The 25,251-nt window shown below is 33.9% G+C and overlaps 5 protein-coding genes across 16 annotated transcripts in view; 2 read left to right on the top strand and 3 right to left on the bottom strand.

The window, feature by feature from the left end:
* The window catches only part of RpL40 (ribosomal protein L40), a 145,533-nt gene extending 145,224 nt beyond the window's left edge, over positions 1-309 (top strand). For both annotated transcript variants that reach the window (XM_069117109.1, XM_069117108.1), the window contains exon 3: positions 33-309. In XM_069117109.1, the coding sequence (XP_068973210.1) occupies positions 33-229 (197 nt within the window). In that variant the 3' untranslated portion in view covers positions 230-309. The remainder of the gene's footprint in view (positions 1-32) is intronic.
* On the bottom strand, positions 45-5,668 carry FIG4 (polyphosphoinositide phosphatase FIG4). 3 transcript variants are annotated; one of them, XM_069117105.1, is made up of 14 exons: positions 5,054-5,668; positions 4,756-4,981; positions 4,202-4,366; positions 3,338-3,722; positions 3,014-3,260; positions 2,743-2,938; positions 2,472-2,670; positions 1,821-2,393; positions 1,644-1,756; positions 1,322-1,562; positions 1,045-1,260; positions 776-958; positions 552-720; positions 45-485 (listed from the first exon to the last, which is right to left on the bottom strand). In XM_069117105.1, the coding sequence occupies exons 1-14, from the start codon at positions 5,135-5,137 to the stop codon at positions 393-395; spliced, it is 3,090 nt and encodes a 1,029-aa protein (XP_068973206.1). In that variant the 5' UTR covers positions 5,138-5,668; the 3' UTR covers positions 45-392. The 3 variants fall into 3 exon arrangements, with proteins under 3 accessions (XP_068973206.1, XP_068973207.1, XP_068973208.1); XM_069117106.1 differs by having other exon boundaries at positions 4,202-4,351; XM_069117107.1 differs by lacking the exon at positions 4,202-4,366.
* A 198-nt stretch (positions 5,669-5,866) lies between these two features.
* Positions 5,867-6,872, bottom strand: LOC138181823 (uncharacterized). The gene is made up of 3 exons (XM_069117110.1): positions 6,733-6,872; positions 6,203-6,346; positions 5,867-6,124 (listed from the first exon to the last, which is right to left on the bottom strand). Exons 1-3 carry the CDS (start codon positions 6,805-6,807, stop codon positions 5,990-5,992), a joined length of 354 nt encoding a protein of 117 aa, XP_068973211.1. The 5' UTR covers positions 6,808-6,872; the 3' UTR covers positions 5,867-5,989.
* Positions 6,873-7,290: 418 nt separating this feature from the next.
* Positions 7,291-14,405, top strand: LOC138181816 (uncharacterized). Of its 5 annotated transcripts, none has more exons than XM_069117072.1 (5): positions 7,291-7,518; positions 7,976-8,461; positions 8,714-8,935; positions 9,095-13,829; positions 13,900-14,405. In XM_069117072.1, the coding sequence occupies exons 3-5, from the start codon at positions 8,751-8,753 to the stop codon at positions 13,909-13,911; spliced, it is 4,932 nt and encodes a 1,643-aa protein (XP_068973173.1). In that variant the 5' UTR covers positions 7,291-7,518; positions 7,976-8,461; positions 8,714-8,750; the 3' UTR covers positions 13,912-14,405. The 5 variants fall into 5 exon arrangements, with proteins under 5 accessions (XP_068973173.1, XP_068973175.1, XP_068973171.1 ...); XM_069117074.1 differs by having other exon boundaries at positions 7,976-8,935; positions 9,095-10,338; positions 10,420-13,829; XM_069117075.1 differs by having other exon boundaries at positions 7,292-7,518; positions 7,976-8,935; positions 9,095-10,272; positions 10,420-13,829.
* A 67-nt stretch (positions 14,406-14,472) lies between these two features.
* GABA-B-R3 (gamma-aminobutyric acid type B receptor subunit 3) overlaps positions 14,473-25,251 on the bottom strand; it is a 33,016-nt gene continuing 22,237 nt past the window's right edge. For 3 of the 5 annotated variants that reach the window (XM_069117077.1, XM_069117076.1, XM_069117078.1), the window contains exons 9-19: positions 21,816-21,939; positions 20,858-20,974; positions 20,643-20,781; positions 20,380-20,496; positions 20,157-20,318; positions 19,915-20,018; positions 19,242-19,535; positions 18,406-18,650; positions 16,947-17,147; positions 16,630-16,857; positions 14,473-16,473 (exon numbers count right to left, since the gene is read on the bottom strand). In XM_069117077.1, the coding sequence (XP_068973178.1) occupies positions 15,803-16,473; positions 16,630-16,857; positions 16,947-17,147; positions 18,406-18,650; positions 19,242-19,535; positions 19,915-20,018; positions 20,157-20,318; positions 20,380-20,496; positions 20,643-20,781; positions 20,858-20,974; positions 21,816-21,939 (2,402 nt within the window). In that variant the 3' untranslated portion in view covers positions 14,473-15,802. Of the gene's footprint in view, positions 16,474-16,629; positions 16,858-16,946; positions 17,148-18,174; positions 18,188-18,405; positions 18,651-19,241; positions 19,536-19,914; positions 20,019-20,156; positions 20,319-20,379; positions 20,497-20,642; positions 20,782-20,857; positions 20,975-21,815; positions 21,940-25,251 lie in introns of those variants that run through there. The other 2 variants (XM_069117079.1, XM_069117080.1) reach the window with 2 other exon arrangements.

Genomic DNA, 25,251 nt, shown 5'->3' with positions numbered 1-25,251 from the left:
GCCCATAACAATAGTTTTTATGTTTTGAACAGAATCTACCTTGCATCTTGTTCTTCGACTTCGTGGTGGTGTCATCGAACCTACTTTGCGTATTCTTGCACAGAAATACAATTGTGATAAAATGATTTGTAGAAAATGTTATGCCCGTCTTCATCCACGTGCAACCAACTGTCGTAAGAAAAAGTGTGGCCACACAAACAATATTCGACCAAAAAAGAAGCTGAAGTAGACTACATATAATGTTTGCTCATTTTACGAATATATGTATTTCTAAAAGATGGTGTGAATAAAACATACATAAAGAAGTAACCAGATTTTGTTAACACTTTATTATATATTAATTTCTATAGATGTATACAAAAACATAAAACAAACTTTAACACATAATAGATTCAATTTGAATATATTAGTTTTTTTGGTAACTGTTGTTTTACATAATTTTCATACAAGATAATATCATTGGTGCTTGGCACAGAACCACCTACCTAAATAATATATATAATTTTAATACGATAAAAAAGATTTATATGCTAATGACAATATATATTCACCTTGGCTCTTTTAACATATTGCTCATATATACTAATGCTAGACTTCTTTATCACTGGTACTTGAACTACAGTAGTTGTCACTTCAGGGAATGACACTTGTTGAGTTAATTTCAAACGCAGTTTCGTGTATTCCGAGGAATATGTCGCATTGCGTCCAATTAATGCAAATCTATTAAAAATATATATCAAGAAAGTATCCTTTAATATGTATAGAAGCAATTTACCTTTTATATAATATGACATCATTCCTTTTAGGATATTGAGGTTGAGTACCATACACTTCTCTCATAGACGGAAATAATAATTCAAAAGATGTGAATTCCGAACTTTCTTTCGACATTACGAATTGAGAATCATTAGTATGCTGATGATTCTCATATTCGTCGGAACTTGAATCATCGCTAGAGCTATGGAATATTACACATAAAAATTAAGATCCAAAAAATTACATTTGCTTCAATTTTTCCCTCGCTCTATTAATGACTTGTACTACCTTGCACTCGATGTTGTGCTACTGGTACTACTTTGCCCAGTCATTGAAGGATTCTTCATATTTAAATTTTTATTACCAGTTTCTTCCCTTCTTCTACCTGGTCGTATTCGTACTGCAAATGGACTAAAACTAGTTGTAAAATGCGGCATGAAATCTCTAACAGAATGACTAATTTTATACGCGTAAACTTCGGAAAGTAAAGACAGTTCGTATGGCCTACAAAAAAATATATAAATGAACCACAACATTATATTCACATTATGAAATGTTTCAATACCTATGGTAATCGTAATAAACATCAATCATTTCCTCAGTTGAATTTTGAACTTGTATTATTTCTGAACATGTTTTTGTTATTTCATTTAATGCATATGGTAGACATTTTAATACAGTAGTATCCCACCACTGCGTTAAAGCTTTTGTTCTGCGGGAGTAGTGACAAGCGGGTTTATGATGAAGATAGTAATCTGTTAGAAGTTCCCAAATAGGAGGCTTTCCTTCTTCAGGTATAAATAAACCTGTAAGAAATATTTAAATACAAATTTTATTTACTATTCTGATCTGCCTCTAATATTACTTAATCTCATATTTATATTTACCTAAAAATAAATTAATTGTATGTTGTTTTTCTTGATCGCTAAATGTGTTACTATAATATCTACTGAGAGTTTGCATAATATCATTACCCTGACTTGTCCATGGTGCAGTTTTTCTAAATCATAAAATAAAAATCTCTCATCATAATTGAAAATATATACAATATTATGCAATTTTACCTGTAAGTTTTTATTCTATGCACCAATTGAGAACCACCATATTGTAATGCTAATGTATCGCCGTGATCCTCATATAATTCTTCTAACATTCTTACACAATCAGAGTCAAATTCTAATTTAGGAGATTCTAATACTCCTAAAGCACACAATTGGAATCCCAAAGCACATTTTCCTATCGCAAATTGTGCTGTGTTCGTACGATCTAAACAATCAACACAATTTGTTCTAATAATACCAGTTTGTAATGTACCCCTTTTACCGAAGCATTGTCTTACTTTGTTTTCTATATAATGTAATTCATTATACTTATTTTCTCTGGTAAATTTAAAATCGGTACTACAGTTGACAGATAGATTATCTTCAATGGAAATATTTGTATAATTTTGAACGCCATATGTATTGAATGAAGAAATCGTGTTTGAATTTGTTTTATGAGATTTTTTATTGTAATTAGACTGAGGAGAAAATAAATTCCTTTGACTGTAATATGGATTTTGTGATTGAAAAATACCAGTTTTCAAAACTGCATTATGTGCTATATTTGCCAATCGTGCCATAACATTAAACTTTTTTCTGAAAAAAAAAATGATTAAAAATTATATCTTAATACTTTTGCATACTAGAACATAAAATCACTACATGCAGTTATACCTTTTATTCATTCGAGCCATGTCAAACCTTATGTATTGAATATGATGTTCTGGAGATAAAAATTGGTTTAAATATTTAACAGCCATGTATAATTCTTCACTCAATGTACTTTCATGTTTCTTTTTTTCACGTTTTTTAACAAGATTGAGAATTATAATTGGAGAACCATATCTTCTTAAAAGCTGATTAAAATGTGCACCTGGGTTTTTTTTAATAATTAAATGTTGATTGTATCATATATAAATATAACGATACCATTTAACTTCCATACCTGCTGTTTCTACATAAGGATCAGCCAAATCACAAGTGATAGTAGGTTTAGGAACCATTTTACTAACATCCTGACTCCAATGTCCAGGAACTGATCCACGCATTTGTACAAAAGAACTAAAACGGCCCTTACTTAAAGAACTCACTCCAGAATCATGTACAATTTGTTCTGTTTCTACTTCATTTGCAACATCTCCCTGAAGTAATAAAATTACCTTTCAGTGATATACAGTTACAATAGTACAACATAAATATTATTTAATTATACATACATCAAAATTTGCTCCACGTTTTAAAAACCTGGTACCTGCATACTTATTACTCCTTCTAGCTATAATAGTTATATACATAGATCTTCCAAAAATACTGACATTTGATTGACCAATAAAACCGTGTGTAACATATAATATCCAGTCACGATGCAAGTCCTTTTCTACTGGTTTCAATAAATGCGAATTCCACACAAATCGACGGTGCGGATTACTTCGTACACCATAATCGATATATTTTTCTGTATCACTAAAAATATTACCAATTATCAAGTTTTATTGAGTGTTTAATTTTCAAAAGCTTATTAGTTGATTATTATAACAAACCTATTATTCCAATAATTTTTTTTAGATGCCCAAATATTGAAAAAGTTTTCTGCATCTTCAGTATCGCTATTCTCTGCTTGATTTGAATCCGTGTTATTTGTATTAAAAATATCAGGTTTGATATGTTTTGGTGGAGTCATATTATTTTGTAAAGTATGTGTTAGGTCATAAGAATAACTGAAGTAGAAATTACTACTAAGATCTATACTTTGAAACATCTTCACATATCTTTGTTCATCAGGATGGAAAACACGAATAGTATCATTTGGAATATAAATCATTGAAGTGTCTTCTATTTTATATATTGTATGATGCCCAATTACAGCCACTCTACGTCGTTTAGTGACAAGAATTATATAGTATCCTTCTAAGAAACGTACAAAACCTAATAGAATAATTTTTAACCATTAATTATTTTATTAGTATAAATCAATTTTACATTTTATTTATTACATATCTAATATATTATGCATATAACATGGTTAACTTTCTAACTGCAAGTAAAATAGCATGCAAATATAATTTTGTGTGATATCATGCTAAAAACATACATGTGCTGCAATATCTTACACACAGAATATTTATATTGGTACAATAAGTATTTAATATCATTTCTTATTGCATACGATTTTATTTTTGAGTTTCAAATTTTCAAATTAATAGATTATTGTAATGTAACCATACAGAATGACCATTATCGCATTTAAGCTACATTTGCATCTTATTATATTACATATGTATCACTTACTATAAAGTTGATTTTTGTGTGTATATGTGCATGTGTATTAAATCTTCTTTGTTAAGATTGTTATTCTGTTTCAAATGTATGATGTTTCACTGAATATGAAAGAGATTGGTCCTTACCAAGAAGACCAAAAGCTGGTACTAGTCGAGGGAAAGTATCTCTCTGCCACATTGTTTTCCAGGTGAATTTAGTTTGAGTTGGTTTGTGCAATGGTTTCTGACATTCTTGGTGTTCAGATTCTTCTGATACACCATTGTCAGATGTTGATTCTTTGTGAATGTTGCCTTTGTTAGCAAGCAAATACATAATATATGGAAACTAAGTCTTATATAATATTTTAGCAATAGTTTTACTCCAATATTACTATGTATATTTATGTTATTTTGCATCTAGTATTAAAATGCAATAAACATGCATGCCAAGAATTAAATCATGCAAAATTATAAAGCTTAAGCTATGTCTCTGACACGTACGCTGCTCTTACATATTACATACAATGTAACTATGTATTAATAAAAAACAAAAAATTGATATATAAAGTTATATTCCTATTTTCTCTATACAATTATGTGTCATATATAATTATTACAAAATATAAAAAATTTCTTTATTGTAAAAGCATATGTACTGATAATTTATGTGAGAAACTAATAAAGCAATTAATATTGCTTACCAACAATTCCAAAAGCCGAAACAATTTTGGCAACTCCTCCAATATTACTTCTTTGCCCAGTACGTGTACGATTACCCATGTCTATCATATTTACAAGGTCCTTTATTTCATCTTGAGTATATTCTCTTTTATCATCTACAACAACTAATTCTTTCGGTTCCATACGGTCTATTTTTAATACACGGAAACGTGTTAAAGTATTATTTGAACCCATTAAATAAAATCTCTGGAACGTAAATTATATGTATTCAAGAATATTTAAATAATTTATTGCTTATAAGATAAAGTAAGATCTTACAGATTTTGTTTCATAAAGGGCAATTTTTTGTATTGAAGAAATAATAGGATGAAATACTACAGTTGAAATAATCTTTTCATCCATTGCAGATAAATGTTAATTTACAAATATTTAGAATGTCTTTTTCCAATACTAGTAGCTTTCTTGCAAATTCTTTGTGTATCATTTAAATTGACGTTTAATACTATCACAGACAAAATAAAAGATAGACCTATCACTCAGTGGATTTTTCTGTCTTACGTCTCGAGTGCTTTTGAGCCCTTTTACCATATAGGTGTCATTCCCAACATTGTCGATATAGTATGGAATATTATCATTTTCGGCGATTAAATTGATACAATTCCTACGTTCGCCGTAACAACCGAAAAGCAATTTCAGAACATGAGATGCGAATTCCATATATCAAGTCTACCCTATATTTAATCAATGTCAAGATCTCAGTACCTCGTCTATAATAAGCATGTAATAAGAGTATGCTGAATCGGAAACTTCGAATTGATGTTTAAATTGTATATGAACTTGCCGTTAAAGTTCACGAAATAAATGACACAAAAATGCATTAAGCATTAGGTCTATTCTATACTTTTTGTATTTGTGGTATAGGTTAGGATATTTTATAATCGCAGATGAAATATAGAATTCTACGTAGGTACATTACTATACATTATGTATATACATACATATATGTAATACTTATATATTTGCATACAACACATTTTGGTATATATTATACATGTGTAGTATAATATTCTCACTATACACAAACGAAAACCTAACTATGAAAAGGTATGTGACAGCAGAATAAAATTAATGTATATTTAATCATTTATTTATAATAATGAGTTCAAAATATTACTTGAAGTTATAATTTATATTTTACAACAAATATCATTCCTAAGTATATCTATGCTAAAGCATTTTAATTTCTTATATGCATTAAAATTTCTTTTTGAGCTCTAATAAATAATACATATTAATGGCAAAACAAATTGCAGAAGCTGCAGAAAGTCCTACAACAATCATGCTATCCGATCTACCTCGTAGAAGGTATGTAGGTTTTGTTAAGTCAGCCTGTAAAATGTATGTTTATTATATTTCTCTATTTAATGTAATTTTATTATCAACAGATATATATGTATTTATATTTACCTGCCATTCCTGTTGAAGCTTTTTTAGTTTTGCAGGTACTGTAGAATAATTCTGTTTGCCAGATAATGAAGTAGATACTGGCTTAGTTTTGACAGAATCAAACATCATTTTTATTGGTTCTACCTTTTCTAATGGTCTCGGGGACTATGACACAAGTATTAATTTTATATATTATTATGCAATCAATGGAATTGGTACAAATATTATGTTTAGGATATTAAATTTAAATATACAATTTTTTTTATATCATTGTTTTTTAATTTCTTGGATATTATACCTATATTCTATTGATATTATGTAGTTATATAAAGATGCAAAGCTTCATTCCTTACTTATCTAACATTTCTAGCATATGATAGGGAATATCATTTAACAATAAATAACTGAATGTAAAATTTAAAAAATTTTTTATAATTATCATATTAAAAACAGAGTAAATCATACTTCATTGAAACAAAGTAGCAAAAATGATAAAAAGATGTTGGAAAATATATGAATCTTTGGCTCAATTTTTGTCGTTAATTACTTACTAATGGATAAAGAGCTTGTAATTGTGTCGATTGTTTTAAACGACCAGTAAATGCATTGAATTGATGGAACGACATTTTATCTATTTGCGTAACATACCTCCCTTTCTGATGGCACTTCTTCGTAGTGAGTTTGGTGCTCTCTGGGAAGGGAAAAGCAAGTACTTATCACACGTAACGTACATAGTGATATATGTATAAGTTGGTAGAATGCAAGCTAGGTATTTCATTATAAATTAGTCGAAAATTTTCTTATCAAATATTATTAAGTAAGTTACACATATTAATTTATTTTTAACTATATAATCCGACAGCATAGCCTAATAGAATTATAAAATAGCAGTTATTTATCATAGCCTAATAGAATTATAAAATAGCAGTTATTTATAACAGTTTATAGATAATATTATTATGACTAAAATATATTATTATATATGTACATTTTATCACATTTTTGAATTTAGGAGTTATATATATTTATTATGTTTTACTCATTCTTACAAAAATTAAATATATTTTTATTCCATTCTGTAAGATACTAGAATCCAAAAACTGCAGCTAGCGCTCTCTGTAGACCATTATCAATGGCTAGGGCATCTAAATAAAAAATATATATATATGTATATAATGTATGTAACATTTGCTTTAAAAAAGGGTACAAATTTTTTAAATTCTTTTGAAATATAATCACATTGTAATTACAACTACTTTATAATATCCACTTAATGAGAACATAAAATATAAGGAATTATTAATGAACTATTCAAGTATATAAATACAGAATATCTTGTAAGTTTAGAGTATATTATTTGTTGTTTAGTATTACTTAACTGGTGTATGTTTAAAACAGAAAAAGATGATATTCTACAATTATAGATATTGTAAACAGAATTAAGAGAGAATCAGTATTAAGAATATGTGTATTAACTAATCATATTATTTCATTCAAGTAAAAACTTATGTGAGAATATGTAAACAGATATAAGCTAATTTTATGTTTCAAATATATAAAATATATTTACTAATAAAACTAGTATTAATCAATTATATGTTATGTTTTGCAATAATCTTAAAATGAAATCGTACTTACCAAATATTAAAAAATGTAGCGTTTAAGATACATATTCAGTCTAAGACATAGTTTTAATAAAACATAGTGTAGTTTTAAATGTTATTTTCATATACTGTAAAATGATACTCATTGCTTTATTTGTATAAACTCAATAATCTTTGTGTATATTTCCAGAATCTTCAAAGGTGCTTGGATACAACTTTTCACTATGGCATAAGAGTCCACAATTGTATTCAATATCCATATCCTTTTTACTGGTGATAATTATATAAAATAATATGCATACATTAATAGCATTCAAAATATCCTAAAAATTAGAACTTAAAATAATTTACAAAAATAATAAATGTAAAACATTTGGTAATTCTCTCTCTCTCTCTCTCTCTCTATATATATATATATCTCGAGGGAGAGAAAAAATATGTATATGTATGTATATATTGGAGGATATGTATGTAGGTACATATAATAGTTATGCATTTGTTAATATTACTTCAATCATTTGCCGCAACGGCAGCTCGGTGTATTCTGTTTTACCGACGAGCTGGAAACAGCAAAACATATCATGGCTGAATATGGCGGTTTACTGATGAACAATCCTTTAAGTTTTGTTAATACATTGTATGATATGAAAAAGATATATGACAGGCGTAATTAATGGTGAGATTTGGTGACAAGATTGTGAATAAATTTTGTATAATGTTCTTTAAGTCTGTAGTGCCATATCATATTCATTGTATGTCATAAAAAAATATATGATAATTGGTATAGTATTATACTTTATTAGTAGAAATAACAGCATTTCACTGACTTTTAACACATTGCTATAAATAATTGTTTATTACAATAGTTCATATCTATATTTATGAACTTTCAAGTATCAATTTGGTGCTTATGGATCCTGTGTTTAAGATACTCTAAATATTGTGACACATAATAATAAAATCTCATGCCAAAACTAAGAAGGAATAGAAGGACTGAAACTAGGTGGGGTGACAAATATTATACAGCAGTGAAAAATGCTGTTTTTATAACAGAGGCACAACCTTATGAGCCAACATTACCATCCTTTCCTTTGGAGGAGTATGTTCCAGAATGTGAAAATCTATATATGTGTACACAATGCAAAGACTGGTAAGTTCACATATACACACATATTAATATATTTTAAGTATCTTTTTTACATATTTTGTATATTAACTGCAGCATTATAAAGCATTATATATAGTACATGTAAGGATTAGTTTTTAAATAGAAATACATGTAATATGTGTAAATTTTATTTTTTGTTAGCTTCTATTTTCGAAGCAGTTTGGAAGACCATATTGCAAGGAAAAGTTGGATATTGGGATATTGGTGTCATCATTGTTTTGTAACTGTTTGTAAACATAGCTCTGTAAAAGGTATATTATGTTCCACATGTTTACAATTGGATCATGAGAAACGCTTATATTTACGAAGTAGAGGTTTACGTAACAATCAAAAATTTGGAGCAATAAGAATCTTTTACAATCAATGTCAATTTTTTGCACATTTGAAAGCTCATAATGTAGATTTGGTAAATATAGGTGACTTAATGTTAATGCCTTTACCAACAAATATCATCGACTGGAATCCTGAAGTAGATTTAACATGCGAAGCACTCATGGAACATACATTTATAATAAAAGTTCATATAATGGATTGGTTGAAAAATAAAGCTATTGATAACAATTGGTGGCAATTGGCAGAAGATGCCAATAACCCAGTTACTATTATTCTTAAAGGTTATAATGGTCGATTCCATTTTAAGCCATTAAAAATATCAATAGAGGAGCAAATTTCTATTTTGAATTCTGCTCATTCTACACCTAACAATGGCAAGAAATTATCTGATATTAATATTCCTGAGTCAGTAGAAAGTGTTGATAAAGGAACAAGTCCATCTTCAACAGATACCAGGGTTTCCATCTCTGATGAAAGTATGATTGAAAATGAAGACAGTCCTTGTACAGTAAATGACATTACTTTTGTGAATTGTGGATTCTCAAAATTTCTTGAATCTGAGTTTCCAGCAAATAATAAGGAAAGGAAAGGAAACACAACAGATTCTGTAAAATCAGTGCAAGATTCATGCACTCCAAAACGTCCAAATGTAATTAATAAGTTTAAACGAAATAAAGTAAGACATTTAAACTCCATTTCATCCAATATGGTTATGTCATGTGGTAATACAATGATAGCGTCTAAACGTGATATCAAAGATTTATCAAAGCGTCCTACCAATAAACAATTATGGAAGAGTTTAACACATAAATCTAGTAACAATTTATCAGTCAAGACAGTTACAGAAGGCAATATCGTAAAAGAAAAATCTGATAGAAAAGAAAATAAAACACTTCGCAATAATTTATTAAAAATAGCACCAGTGTCTAAGGTTCAATCTGATGTATCTTGTACAGCAAAGGTGGATACATACAAAAATAAGTTAGGTAAATTGAAACAAAATCTATATACATTGACCATTAATTCTGGTCAAAAGGATGTTAGATTTCAAAGTACGAAACATGTTGATATTAATACAATTATTAATCAGCTACCACCTCACATGATCAATAACAAAAAGATTGTTTTTATAGGACACGCCTCTGATAATGCACCTGGCGATAATAACAATGAATCATCTTCCGAAGGAGTAATTCGCTTAGTACCTGTTGGGAATGAAAAATTATCGAAAATGAAAATAAATATAGGAAATAAAAATCTTTCTCAAGCCGGTAAAGAAACTAACAGAAATAGTTCGAAAAATCAAACCGAGCCCTTTAAAAATAAATTACGACCTTTTCCCGGTAGGGTTATATATCAAAACGGACGGAAATATATTATTAAGCAATCATCAGGTCTTACTAAAAATTTAAAAGCCCCATCCAATGCTGTGGTACCAGTGAAAAATGTACAAGGAACAGTGCAATCAAAATCTACAAATATTCCACCATTAGTGTTCTACAATATTCCACCATTGATACCCTTGGATTCCACTGAAATAGAAAATATATCGAATCAGGAAAAAACGAATTCATTTCATAATGATGTTTCCCCTTTAACACCTTCACCATCCCCGTCGGAATTATCGAATAGTTCTAGCTGCGATACTCAGTCGAAACAGACTTCTTTGTCAGCAAAGGGTTCTCAGAAAGTTGATGTACCTTATTTGAATACTGAACATAAAGACATTGGTATTGATGTACAAAATATGAACAATTCATTTGAAAGTTTAACATTTCATAAAGGAGAAGACCAAAATTTGTATCTCGATATAAAGTTTCTTAATCAAAAGCCAATTTATTCTATTGTTGATACATCTACGATGATAACAAAATGTAGAGAAGAAATGCTAAATGAATTTTTTCATCTTTCTTATTTCGAATTGAAGAAACGATACGATCATTTACAAGAAATTGGTGAAGAAATATCAAGAGTAATGAATTTCGTAACTGATAATGTGATCAAAGAAAACTTAAAAGCGGTTCATATTTTGCAGACTGTGCTGAAACATTGTATTGATAAATGCACTGAGAAATCTGATGACACAGAGGAGAAAGATGCACTGTTACATGAATGGGAATCCGTATATGAGAAAACAGATGAAAGACCTGTTTGTAAGGCATGTAATAAAATTAAAAAACCCAAGTACTATATTCCAGGATTTTCAAAGCCTGCGAAAAACGATATATATTGTTCTTGCTATAAGCATATGTGCCACAAATGTCATACGTATCAAGGTAATTCGACGCGTTTCGTAGCTCATCAAACATTTCACGACAAAGAGAGACCGTATTTGTGCCCTGATTGTTATCGTAAATTTACATCATATAGATCGTTAGAAGTCCATACATGGACTACCTGTTTCCACACGCTAAAAAGGCGTGTTCTCGGTTGCAAAATTTGCGAAATAGATGGTTTTCAAGATATGGAATCTGTCGCAAAACATTTCGCAATTATGCACAGTCATAATAAGGTAGTTTGTGATAAATGTTACATCGTTTTACCATCATATTCCGAATATAGAAAACATCATAAAGATAAACATTCGGATGCAAATGATCATCAACCCATAAGACTTGTACTATGTAAACTTGGGCGGTGCATTGTACGTTGCGAAGATTACATGTTACACATGGAAAAACATATAGTCGTTCAAAGATTAATATGGTTCAAATGTCCATTTTGTACGTTTATTCATGTAGAGGCGAAACGAATTATGTCTCATTTGCAAAGTGAACATGAAACACGTTTAGAGGAACTTACAAGTTCCGAGACATTATGGAATACTTCTCAAGTGGAAACCGCAGCAAATTTATTGAAAAATAGTTTACAGCAAAATAAATTCACAAATGCACACACAGAGTCTTGCGAGGATGGAACTGTTATGCCTAAGATTATAAATACTAGAACTATTACGTCTGAGGTATTTGAACATGGAGCTCAGGGGACGGACGATAACATAATAAATTATGAAACACCACTATGTTCTAAAGTTGTTAATGTTAATTCAGAATCTTCTCCAAAGTTGAGTGGAATCATACCGAAGATACTCGACGTTAGGTCAATGGCTGACCTAACGTCGGATATTTCTGAATGCGACAAGATTGAAGCAACTTCGAAATTTATAGATACGACAACAAGTAAAATTATAAATGCTAGAAATATTACGTCTGAGGTATTTGAACGTGAAGCTCAGAGGACGGATGATAACATAATAAATAAAGAAATCGAACAAAACAAAGCTCACCAAGGTCAAGAGATCGAAACTGAACTCGAACATGTCATTGATTGTGTATGGGATACTAAAACGATTCAACTAAGTCCCGGCCCAGTGAAAGTTGAATCTCCTCAACAAGATCACCTGTTAGGAGTGAAAAACGACCAGAGTACATATGACACATCATGCAAAAAAGCAAAAATTCAATTAGATGAAACAAAACAAGAAGCAAGGAATGTTTCGAACAATACGCAGAGTCAAAAGCAACCGGAGGCTATAACACATGAATTAATTTTGAAACCTCCTCCGCTTGTTAGAATTCCTCAACACGTGCTTGAGATAAATCGATCTAAGAAAGCTGGACAGATAGCGAAGGGAGGAAAAATGGCAGTATTTTCACGCGATCAAGAAGTTAATCGCTATTTTCCTCGACGAATTGCTCTAATCAATCCAACTAATTCAAATGAGATCCTAAACTTTCCGTGTCCTTTATGCAGGGAATTAATAAATACATCCAAATCAGTTATAAGTAATCATTTTCAGAGTAAACATTTGCAAGATTGTAAGCTATCAGATGTTGCCATAAACTTACTACGAATATCACCAGAATTTATTAATGGTGGTTACAAGGAATTATTAGATAACAAAAAGCGCAAGTCCGAAAGTACTATATCGAGTTCAAAAAGAAGACGACGGTGGAATCCAAAAAAATATAATACCGATGGGAAAAACGTAAATTTTACAGGACTTGGATTATGTGTAACACAAGAAACAGCTGAAGATAGCGAGGGTAATTTCAGGTGTAAAAAATGTGATCAGCGATGCTCGAATATGACAAATTTGAGAGAGCATATCGCGTGCAATCATAGAATCAAAGGCCGATACTTAGTATGTCTGGAATGTGGAGACAATTTTGTGGTAGTACCTAGTTTACAAATGCATCTGAAAGCATTTCACGGGATAGAGGATCCCATAACTTATATGGCACAAAATACTTCCTACGCTCCTGATAATGTGGATGATCTCGAGGCTGAAGGAAAGTCTATCGAAGCAAATCAATGTCATGTTTGTATGGCGGTTTTTGAAGATAAGGCGGCGGTAGATAAACATCTTCGAGTTCATGGCATGGCGTTCTTAAATCGTAAAAGAATAGAAGCGCAAAATGCTTTGAAAAGTCCAGAGAAAAAGAGCGAAATGGAAGAAGAAAAATGTACACCAATCAAAGCAAATCCAAAAGAACTTGTTCGAAAGGATAAACCAGCAGAAACTATACTGGAAAAAATCACTGTAAGTTTACATGGCACCTATTTCATCTTTTGATTATTAATATATTAACCTTGATCGTTTGTAATTTCAGGCAACTATATAGCTAATGGAGGCACGACTTTTCGAAACAAAATCGATCGGAAAGTAGTACATATGTAGTAATTTCTAGGTTTAAATATGATCCTGAATCTGTGATTTTAACGTTTTATTTAATCAATGGAAAAACGTTTGTTCGTTTTCTAAACGAAAAAATTAGAAAAAAACATATTAATTATTTTATAGTATCGAAAAAACATTATTCAATGCTTTACTTTGAATATCGGAACGGATTTTGATTAATATTAAGATTAATACACATTGGGATTTAATATAAATTTCCTAATTTATGTTTTTCTATGTTTTATTTTATGTTTTTTATGGAATATGTACGTTCAAGATCTTTTAATTATAAATTGCATAGCTCTGTTAGATGATAATAGTTGTGTATACTCCGTACACATACATCCATATACTGTAAAGCGAACGCAATGTGTTAAGTTTCTTAAATGTCTTGGAATGCAATACCATTGTAAATATATGCAAATATTTATAGACAAATATTGCTTGTATAATTTATTTTATCAGAATTTTTTTCTTTATGTGTATTCAAATAATTGAGTTATTCTTTCTATTATATGTACTGTTAAAACTTGTTCTCTTAATCTTATACGAATCAGCCTAACTTCTATCGTACATAATTATATCCATTACATCATTAGTATGTATGAAATCTGCAGTTGCAATTACGGCATAATGTAAATAATTGCTCTGTTAAAAAAAATATATAATTTTTTCTACTCTACTAATTCATGTGCAACGTTATATCCAAAAATAGATAAATAATAAAATATTCTGATTTACTTTCAAAGGAGATCACTACTTATTCTTAATAGAATGGAAGTAATGTTATTTGCAATAAATAGGTAGAATATATATGTATGTCTTTATTACACCATTTTTAATTGCACCGACAAAGATTATTGCTTAGTATTAAGTTAATAATTCAGTGATTGACACATACGAGATACTCGAGGTACGAAACGTGGGAAATATTCCCACTTGTTTTCTTTTTATCTATATGTATATATATTTATTTATATAATATGTACTCTTTACGCGTATTAATGTTAAAATATCAGTACATCACACTTGAAGATTTACAGAAGAAACCAATATTTTTGTTTTTATGATTCTGTATTACGAAGAGATATTTTTGTGTTACATCGAGTGCAGGTACTTCAGGAAGGGTTGGGTTCTGAACACTTTGACGTTGGACCTGTAAGAGTATTTTCAGCATGCCCTCTACGACTTTACATAATTTGAGTCGTCTAGTTTTACGAAACGATAATGAAGTAATTAAAATACAATTAGAATTATTATATTTATTATTGAACTCATCGATAAATATTATGAACTTCCAATAATTAAACACCGAAGGAAACATCGAAGAAACAAACGAAGAAAAGATTATTATTATACTTTGGTCCCTCCATAAAGTGATAATTCATAAAGTCGATCAGCTGTATACTTTTACGGGCCCCATAGTTTTATCTTTGGCACAATTACTAAGGAACACACACGATAAATTTAAACAGTGATTGGTTCTCTTGACCCTCGCACTAAATTTTTGTGCAATCAATTTGAGCTTGATTTTTCATGAATACGAATACTGAAGATTGTCGCGTATACAATTGCATTTTTATAATGTTTTATTTTTTAATCGAAGAATAAAATAAATATAATTAAAAATATAAAAAGAAGGAGCCAGCGGTATTTTCAAGTGTCGTGTTCTTCGGAAATTTGCCGATGATCCTTCATCTTTTATCAATCATAAACAGTAGCGAGAGTAGATTTTTCTCTCTCGATTAAGAACATATGTGTCAGGAGACAATTAGTACAGGAAGGAAGAATATTGCAACAGGAAATCGTTTTTTTCCACAACTTGTTGTTTTAATCTACGAGGCAGTTGATTTTCCATTTTCGTACGATGCGTTCATATGACTATCCATCTCTGCAGGGATATTCAAATTGGTCGCGCGAATTGTTGGACTTGAGGGTCGAGAACACTCTGATTTCTGAATAAAGTTTGTACTTGTATCTAGTTGGGCAGATTCGGAACTGGATTCTTTTCTAGAAGAAGACATACCATATGTGGCACTCGATGTCCTAGTGTTTGTTGGTGACGAAGACGATGAGGATATGGATCGGGTGATTTTCAGCTCCGAGTCGGCAGGACTAACGTTACTCTGCGTATCATTTTCTTCGAAGAGCTTTTTTAAATTGTTGCCGAGCTTTGCGTCATCAGAATTTACATTCGATTCCGCCATAATGGTTAAGGTTAATGATTCTGATGTTTTCTTGCCACGAGCAGTGTTTCCCAGTTCACTTAATGGAATTCCGAATTCACGAGTGGCCCATACATCGCAGCTAGGGCTACACGATGAGTCACGAGGGAGTTGAGAGACCTTAGTTTTTCTCGCGTCTTCCATGGAATGCCATCGGTGAGATCTCGAAATCGAGGATCCTGGAGCAATCGTATTTAAACTGTTTGTCGGCACTATCCGATGTGGAAATCGCGGAGATCCCCGAATTTTTTCTCGTGACGATGTTTGACTGGTACTCGCTTCTAGAAGAAAAGCGGTTCAAAATACGTACGTTACAATAGATTTACATATATTTCATTGCGATTCGTTGATATTTCGTACTCGCTGTATTTGGAATGAAACGATATAAGTACTCGATGAAATAATTCACCATAAAGAAATAGTTTGGGCGTACTTACTGGGTGGCAGACTAAAATTGACTCTGGGCTCGCTGTACTCTTTACGATGTAGCCCCAGGCTTAATCTGCGATCTTCTTCGCTAGTAATACTAATTATTGGTCCTGAGCCACATCGAGGATGAGGCGAACGACTGCCTTGGGCATTAACTTGACACGTAGATGCTGCTTTCGTGCCTGGTACCAAACCGGCAATGTAGCCCATGTGAACCCGAAGTGCCGATGCTACTCCTATGAGATTTTGACATGATTAACGGTTTCAAATACGTACATTACACTATATTCCATTATTAGTTTTTAACTTTTCTTATACAATTTACCCGTAAACGAGGCAGTCGAAGTTTTCCTGCTGGTAGGACGACTGCCGAAAAGACTGAAGAGTCGCTGAAAAACACCCAAACGATTTGGTCCTTCCGTCTCTCTTCGTCGGTGAAGTTTGTAAATATCTGCAAGACTTCTTCGTGTGCCGTCCGGTTCCAAATCCGGTTGGCTGCTAAACGCTACAGTACCGCGGCGTATTCCTAATTTACAGAAAAATCAAGTCTATACGTACGTAATAATAGATATTAATATTTACTGACATTCGAGCCAATAAGGCGAATTGAAGCACACAGTACGAAAGCGAAAGCAGGTGCTAAGATATCGTAGAAGAGGAAGGAGGAGAACCGCTCGCGTTTTTCGTGAGAACGCAATGTTCCCGAATTCTCTAAATAAGATCTTCGCGTTTACATGTGTGTAATAGATTGTCTTTCAATATCGAATGTCACCACGGGGTAATATTCGATCGACAAGCTTTATGGTATTTACGAATTAAACAAAAGCATAAACGGGGATCCTGCTTTAAGTGTTTGCAGATTCATTCGGTTGACCGTCAAATTTCATCATCGATTCTATTCGACTGGATGTCATTGCATTCCGAAACATTGGATCAAACGTGCAGTTTAGCGTGCAGAATGGGGCGTATGCACGTACATACACCTGTCAGAGACTTGTCCAAACTTGTCAAGCGGTTTGGGACTTAGAGCTCGGGGAAATACGAGTGCAGTCTGGTATCTCGAATGGCAATTAATATGTCAGAAATGTATGAATTATGTCCTCAGGCTAGTAATACAGACCAATGCAATAACAGGCTGACAATCAAGCTGGTTGGTTTTGTATTAACTGTTTCATGTGCAGTTTTAAGTAGCAGCTAATTTTATTTAATAGGTGTTTCAAATCGACAGAGTAACAAAACTTTAAATTACCGCAGCATGATGAACGTTGTACGCTATTAACAAACGCGCAAGAAACATTGTTCGGCAATACAGTTTTCATGCAGTTTTCCTCGAAAAATAACATAACCGTCGTTAAACATTAGACAAGTCAGCAAATTGGGGAATGTTTTCTTGTATCGCAATACGAATCGGAACACTTTTGAAACATTTGATTTCCCTATTCTAATTTCCTCTTTCAACTTTCAACTTTCAACAAGTTTTTTAAATACTGATACAAGCACGTAAACGTCAGAAACGTTCAGATAACTGCGTGCAATAAACGGAATTCGGTCACCTTTCTCGAACATCTGAATGATGGAAGGACGACGAAACGAGAAGAACATTAATTATGTATCATTCCTTCTTTCTCTCCTTGATAAAACAGTTTATTCATTGTGCAAATTTAAACAGGGACGATTTCGTTTGGTGAAGGGTAACGAATCGTGAAACGATCTTCGATTATATATTCGTCACGAATTTATTTGCACAACGAATCTTGGATCATGTGGAGAAGAATCTTACTCACCGGACGAATCAGCGGACGGCCAGCTAGCCCTAGGGATGACCGGTGGGAGGACGCTGAGCAATAACAAAGGTAGACCACCCCCGATGCTGGGATTGCGTTGTGGAATCGATGCGCTCGACGAAGCGTGCGATGGTTCAACCGGTTCCTGTGCCAATTGTTTCTCCAATCTGGCCAATTCCAGTTCCAGCTGTGCCATTTCACGACGATACACGCGATTCTGTACTTCCACGCGGTATTGAAGTTCGCTGTTGCACCATGAAATATAATTTTTGTTAAATTCGTTAAAAAGTGGTTGCATACCGTGTCGTGACTAGGCTTGCGAATATCACATACTAATTCGTGTGCTATTTTCAATAGATCAGTAACATCCAACGAATTTTCATCGGGAATTTTAAACGTTGATGGTAATGCGATCTCGTCCTCTTCTCTAACTCGATATCGAATAAATTCTCAATGGAAAATTCAATAAACTTTTTTTAGCGGGCACCGTTCGAAAGAAAATTCAGTGAAAGTCGGTAGTTGAATAAAATATGATGAACGATGTCTGTGACCTGGTTTAAAACGAATCGTTCCTTGGTATCGTTAGGAATAACGCGAAGAGTTCAGCCACCGAGCACCGATAAAAAGATATCGTCTCGAGTTAGATCCGTCCAAACGATTAGTTACCAAGCGAAAGAAACCTTTATTGTCATCGTATCTAGCGCCATTGTGCTTACCCTCTTTCTTCGCTCTTGTTTTCTTCTGATTTTCCATTTGCTTTCGACCCCCTTTTTCTTATCTGCGAAGTAGTCATTGGCGCGACACGGCGTATCGCGGCAACAGTATCAGTTACTTACGTTCTATCATCGGTCACGAATCTCCTTGTATTGCATTCGATCTTCAGGCCGAGACTCTGGACAACGGGGTCGGCCCTTTCGCCAGCCAAGATGTTTGTTAACTGCGGAAGAAACAGCAACGCCAGCGTTGCGGTCGTTGAAGCCAAGATTAAAGCGGTAATCGTAACGAAGGCCAAGGTTGCGCGATCGGACATCAAATTTGCCAGCACTACCACAATCCCCGAAGTGATCACCACGAAATAAACACTCATGCCGATGTATTGCGAGTCGTTTAAAGCAGGTATTTTCACGTGTCTGGAATTATGTATGATATAGAAAAGCACAAAGTAAGAAATAATTAACATAGATGTATAAGTATAAATAAAGAATTAAATTGTTGATCAAAATTACATTAACTCTACAATGAATAAATCGATACTTCCATTACTATATTCTTGACTTGGCCTTGGAACGTTTTAATATCAACAGCTCAATGCTAAAACTCCGACAAAAAGAGGAAACATCTTTGCTAATGAACGCACTAATGGCATCCCTCATTAAACTCCAGTTCGACTTTGCTTCTCCAATTGGAAGTTCCATGTGGACAGATTTCCCCGAGCGATTGTTTTAATGAATTCTTACTTACAAAAACTATTCCGTATATAAAATTTACAGGTTAACTCAATATTTTTACCTCGTTTCCCAAGCCATGTATACACCGACGATTAGCAATAGACCTTTATATATGTAAAGTGCGCCCAACCAGCTGTTCGTGTGTTGAGAGCGGCACACCTCTACCTGTATCGAAAACCAACGATGTAAATTAATTGATTATCGCTGGTTAAAGGGAACGTCATCCATATCTTAATGAGCCTCTCTACCAAAGTTGCTAAAGTAAGGGTGAAATTGTTTTCGACGTCGTTTCGATTTCGATACCTGAGGTTGATAGACTACGCTTCTATCCTGTGGGCTAATTTCCAGAGTTAGGTTTCGGAGATGACGTTGCATGGGGTCAAAAGTTACCCACAAGGTTACCACGAGGCCGTCTATCAGTAGCAGAACGCAGATCAAGCTTATAAGCTGAGTATCCTGAAGTAACTGTAGGTAGTAGAATTATACTGCGCGTTAAATGTCAACTGTACTTTCAATCATATCGTACCTTGTTCTTGACAACGCCGCTTCTGCTTCTAGTGAAAATCCGATGAACGCGATAGGTCTTGGTAAACATCGATCCGAATGCCAAGGAAAAGCCAGCAGACAACAAATATACCCTTGCCTGAAAAACCGTGTGACATATCGTACGAAATACAAAGTGTAACGTTGCATGGAAATAGTTCGATCTGTATATATAGATATACGCGATGCAACATAATTTCACCTACCAAACTAACGACTGTTCGCAAATAGAAAATTAATGCTCACTGTGCACACTGTAGGATAATAGTCGTTGCTATCCGGTAGCGTGGCGTGATCCAAGCCCAGAAGTATGACCGCACCGTAGACTAAACCACAGCCGACGGCAGCCATATTATTCAGTCTAGGACTCGAGAGTTTTATGCTCCTGTCAGTCATAAGAAACGGAACTTTACATTTTCTATACGATCAATGCGAAACGATGGAAACATCGTAAAACTTACTTGTGTTTACGAAAATGTAAATTGAACGCCAAGAAAGCGAACGCTAAAGTGACACCAACGCTAGCGAGACAAGTAACTGCTAGAAAAGCTGCAGGTGCTACTGTTACCACTCTCAACCTGGTCGTAAGAAAAATAAGCCATTTGTTATTATTACAATGTTCTCGAATAGTAATAAACTCATAACGAGGACTGTAGCGAATCTCACGAATAACGAGAATAACCGCGAATGCTAAGTTTTTCAACTTTATATTCCTTTAAGGCTTGGTGTCTCTCGAAAGTAAACGACGTCGTATTTCACGATATTTCCCAAAACATATGATTTATGAAACATTTCCGTCGGGGAACAATAATCAAATTTTACTAACCCGACGGGAAAGCGTGAATCCGAATATATAGTTATCCTTCATATCGTATACTTATACGTTGTATCGTAAGTTGTAATCCCATTTGACAAGGGAAATCTTTACTGCTATTTTATGTGAATTGCTTATGTGATTGAATTTTACATGCAACCGTCCTTAACGCGATTGAATTCTCGGTTGCTGAACCTGTCGAGTTCACGTTTATCGCGCAAATAATAGCTTATTAGCATACAGAAACGATAACATGGATTGTAAATAATTGTATGGCTAGAAATGGCATATTTGACATCGCTGCTCTCATTTATCAACGGCGATTTAAAATGTATCCATTAGCGTCCAACGATTTATTTATCATTATCTGTATAATTAAATACGTAAGGAGAGGGAATGGTTTGATTATTGTACGTCTGATTGTATATGTAATTTTCAATTAACGATGCGTCGATATTCGAATTCGCGGTAGATGTTCAACTAGTGGGTAACTGAAAGGCAAAACACTAATTGATATATGTAATTGCTCGGATCTTTTGTGGTAGTCAGATTTCAATGTTCGCAGAGAACGAGCGAATGATAAAACCAGATAGAACAGTACATACCGGAAAACCCTTCGAGCCACGGGGGGACGTCCATCCGGCCATTTTGTCATTGCGCATCCTGAGCAATTCATTATTAGCTTTCCATCTTCTGGACTGAAGATCGCTATTCTTCTGAAATCGTTGCCTGTAAATGGAAAACTATAAGAGATCTCCTGCTTTAGTATAAACGAGTGACTCTCGACGAATTGAATAATCGGTCAAGAAGTAACCGGATAGGATAAATCGAAACGAGATTTTAATTCCCATGTTCCCCCACTTCGTTTTGTATGCGTTTCCTTTCCAGCAAACAAATTAAATTGCTTGGGATTTTAATCTGAGAAGAAACGCGGCTTGTAATTATTTCGACTTCGCGTTTCTACCTAAATATTTGTTTCGTGTCACAGATTTGACGAACCCAGAGCTTACGACATAAGGATAACAAGTTTCGTGACGTACAAGGAATTGAATTATCGAGAAGAAGGTCCGATAAAGTTGGAAGTTTAATTCCTATCCTTTATTCCTCTCACATCTATCCGGAAACCCATCCGTCCTCCTACAAAATACCCTTTTCCAGCCGTGATTCACTTGTGCGACACGGCCGATAAAGTCGAAAATACACCGAGTTCTAAAGACTCTGAGTACACCGAGACTATAGAATTCCTATTTGTATTGGTATAAGCATGACTAAACGAGGGGCTTCCCAAGGATTAGGACCGAGTTTACTTTTTCGGACATGTTACGGAACAACGCTTCAAGATAGATCCGATTTTATTTCCGAAATCGGATTTTAGCGTGTCTTGCGTAAACTCTCTGGGAAGTGCAGATAGCAGATATGGCTGATCGCTCGGATTAGAAATGTTCTATCAAGCTGTTGTCTTCGTACATTTTACAGGCCGTGCATTTTACAGACGCTATTGGGATTTTTTCTCATCAGCTTAATGACAATAGCCAGGTACACAAAATAATACTTATTTTGTTCCATTTTCGGTTTCCGAATGTCAAAGCACTGTTATTTTCCAGGACTGAAGATAAAGGCAGTCTGCCAATCGTTTTTGAAGCAGCGCATTCACGGATACTGCCTATGTGTATCTGTTTCGTGAAGTTTAAGCGTACATGCTCGATGCTTTTTCACCTTGACAGGTATTCGAGTTTCTTCTGCACATTGAATTACTTACCTCCTAAATTGCACGTAAACTCGTACTACATAGTTCTTTCACGCGCCGAATTTGTAAATTCGACCTCGCAGCTTCTTAGGAACTATATCTTATAATAATATAGTGGTTGTCGTGATATAACAAAGTCATATAATCGGTCTGACATCGAAGTTTACATATTCGTAGCATAGCTACGATATTGCTACTTTAGCTGATCAAACATTTTCAATTTCATTGGTTATAATTCTAGGAAATAATGAAAAAGAAAAAATTGTACAGTTTTGACAGTATATCATTGGCTAAAATAGAATATTCGCCTAATTATCATATTATTTGGCTTTAAACAAGACAGATGGATTTAATCCTGATAAACGTCTAAAGTTAGAAAACATTGCCTTCGGCTGTTGCGGTGCGCAAAAAGAAGAAGGAAATAACAGACGACCGATCCTTTTTTTCTATTCCCTGTCTTCGTGATTATGCTTGGAAGTTAAATATGCGGTCCGCGCCAATGTGACTATACCCGCTACAGGATTTGATGGATTACAGCCGTAGGATCTCGAGTGTCGACTGGTTGGATGAATGAAACACTGTGGGAGAGGTAAACTGGGATAAAAAAAAAATGTACAGAATAATGGTAACAGAAATCGTGGAGGTAAAGGAGGAAGCAGTTGGTGGTATCCAACTTGTCCGAACTAGCGAAGCTTCTTTGTAAACGCCGCTACCTATCGCTGACGGAAATTCGTGCCAGTTCGTTGACTTTATCAGAAATCGATGCTTGAAGCGTGGTTCAGAAAAAGGAGCTTCTTCTTCGAAGTTCGGGCAAGGTTAGCGAGCAGACAACTAGCCGTTGTATCGTAAATAATCGTTCAACTATATGAACTGCGTAAAAGAGTTTGGAAAATCAGTCGATTCTGGTAAATCCCTGGATCTCTGGAAATCCGTACAGGGAATTTGCCAACTTTTGCTTCTTTTAGAAACATCTTACCGAAAGACATAAATTCTTTCATTGTCAGCATCCGAGATTAACCGATTTCGTACAGTGCGTATACAGTTCCCAGCGGAAAGATCATGAGAAATTTTGTAAATTCAAGGTACCAAAATAGGTAACGCGAATCAACTTTTACGAAGATGTTTGATATACATATATCATGAAGGAGGGTGGAGAAATTGCACAATTCGGAGATTTTTAGTGTTATCGCTGGATACACCTATAAGTAAAGTAAAAAGTAGGAAAGTAGATAGGAGATAGAAAGGAGGATAGAAAGGATAGTAGGAAAGAGGGAGAAATGTTTCTTATCGGGGCTTTTAAAAGATTGTTCAACCGTCTTCCAACGAGATATTTGTAAAACAAGAGGTAGAAGAACGAAAGAGTGAGAGAGAGAAAGAAAGAGAGAGAGAGAGAGAGAGAGAGAGAGAGGCGGAAGAGAAGAAAGAGCGAAGGAGTAATGAATCTTGGTCTCAGTTTCACGGCGCTTGTAAAGGTGTAGACACTTTGTAGCAGATTGATTTTCGATCACGTTAAAAAAGCGATATTCCATTAATGTGTAAAATACGTGGAATAAGTTTGCAAAAAGTCCAATTAAATATCGTCCATTAGTCATCAATTGAACGAATTGAAAGTGAAACGGGAGAAGTGATTCTGATGCAAGAATGCGAGTGTCGTTAACACGGACGGCGCATCGAGGTCATATGGCTCGAAAGAAGGCTTAATTTCACAAAGACCTGCACGTCCGTACGTTCGCGAGGATGGCGTTTCGAGGCCACTCAAACAGTGCGCTTGCGTCGTTATTCGGAAGAATTCAGTCCGTGATTCTTGAAATGTATGGAGGGAGGCCGACTTCCGACAATTTACACGAGTGACATTTGTCGAGATAAAATTTGCTGGAAAAAGTTTAACACGATATATTTATTGGTCGTGTTTGGTGTTGCGGAGACGCGAGGTTACCTCTTGGTCGGAATGACGATTAATACGAATTCGAAGTAATACATTCCGGTCTTTCTTGTTTTCTATCTCTGGTTTTTCTCCTTTCTCACGCACGCTCCCTTTCGCTGCCGATTCCTGAGGGTCCTCTCTCATTAATTATTCATCGGCTTCTTACCGACATCCGGCGGATAGAATGGCAAACATCCTTGCTCGTGTTCGCACGAAGCTCACGCCGATCTCGTTTCGTGCTTTAGATCGTGGATCCGAGTTGCCGCAGTCTTTGCCGTGTCGGCCACGCGAAAAGCTCCATGCGCGTGACACTGAGATGTCCTTATGGCTCTTTCAAATTTAGTTCCCACGCTAGCTTTTCCAAATTCTT

This window comes from Bombus flavifrons, chromosome 7, assembly GCF_040668555.2.
Source record: "Bombus flavifrons isolate JBK064 chromosome 7, iyBomFlav1_principal, whole genome shotgun sequence".
NCBI lineage: Eukaryota > Metazoa > Arthropoda > Insecta > Hymenoptera > Apidae > Bombus > Bombus flavifrons.
This window is presented reverse-complemented; position numbering and strand designations above follow the sequence as displayed.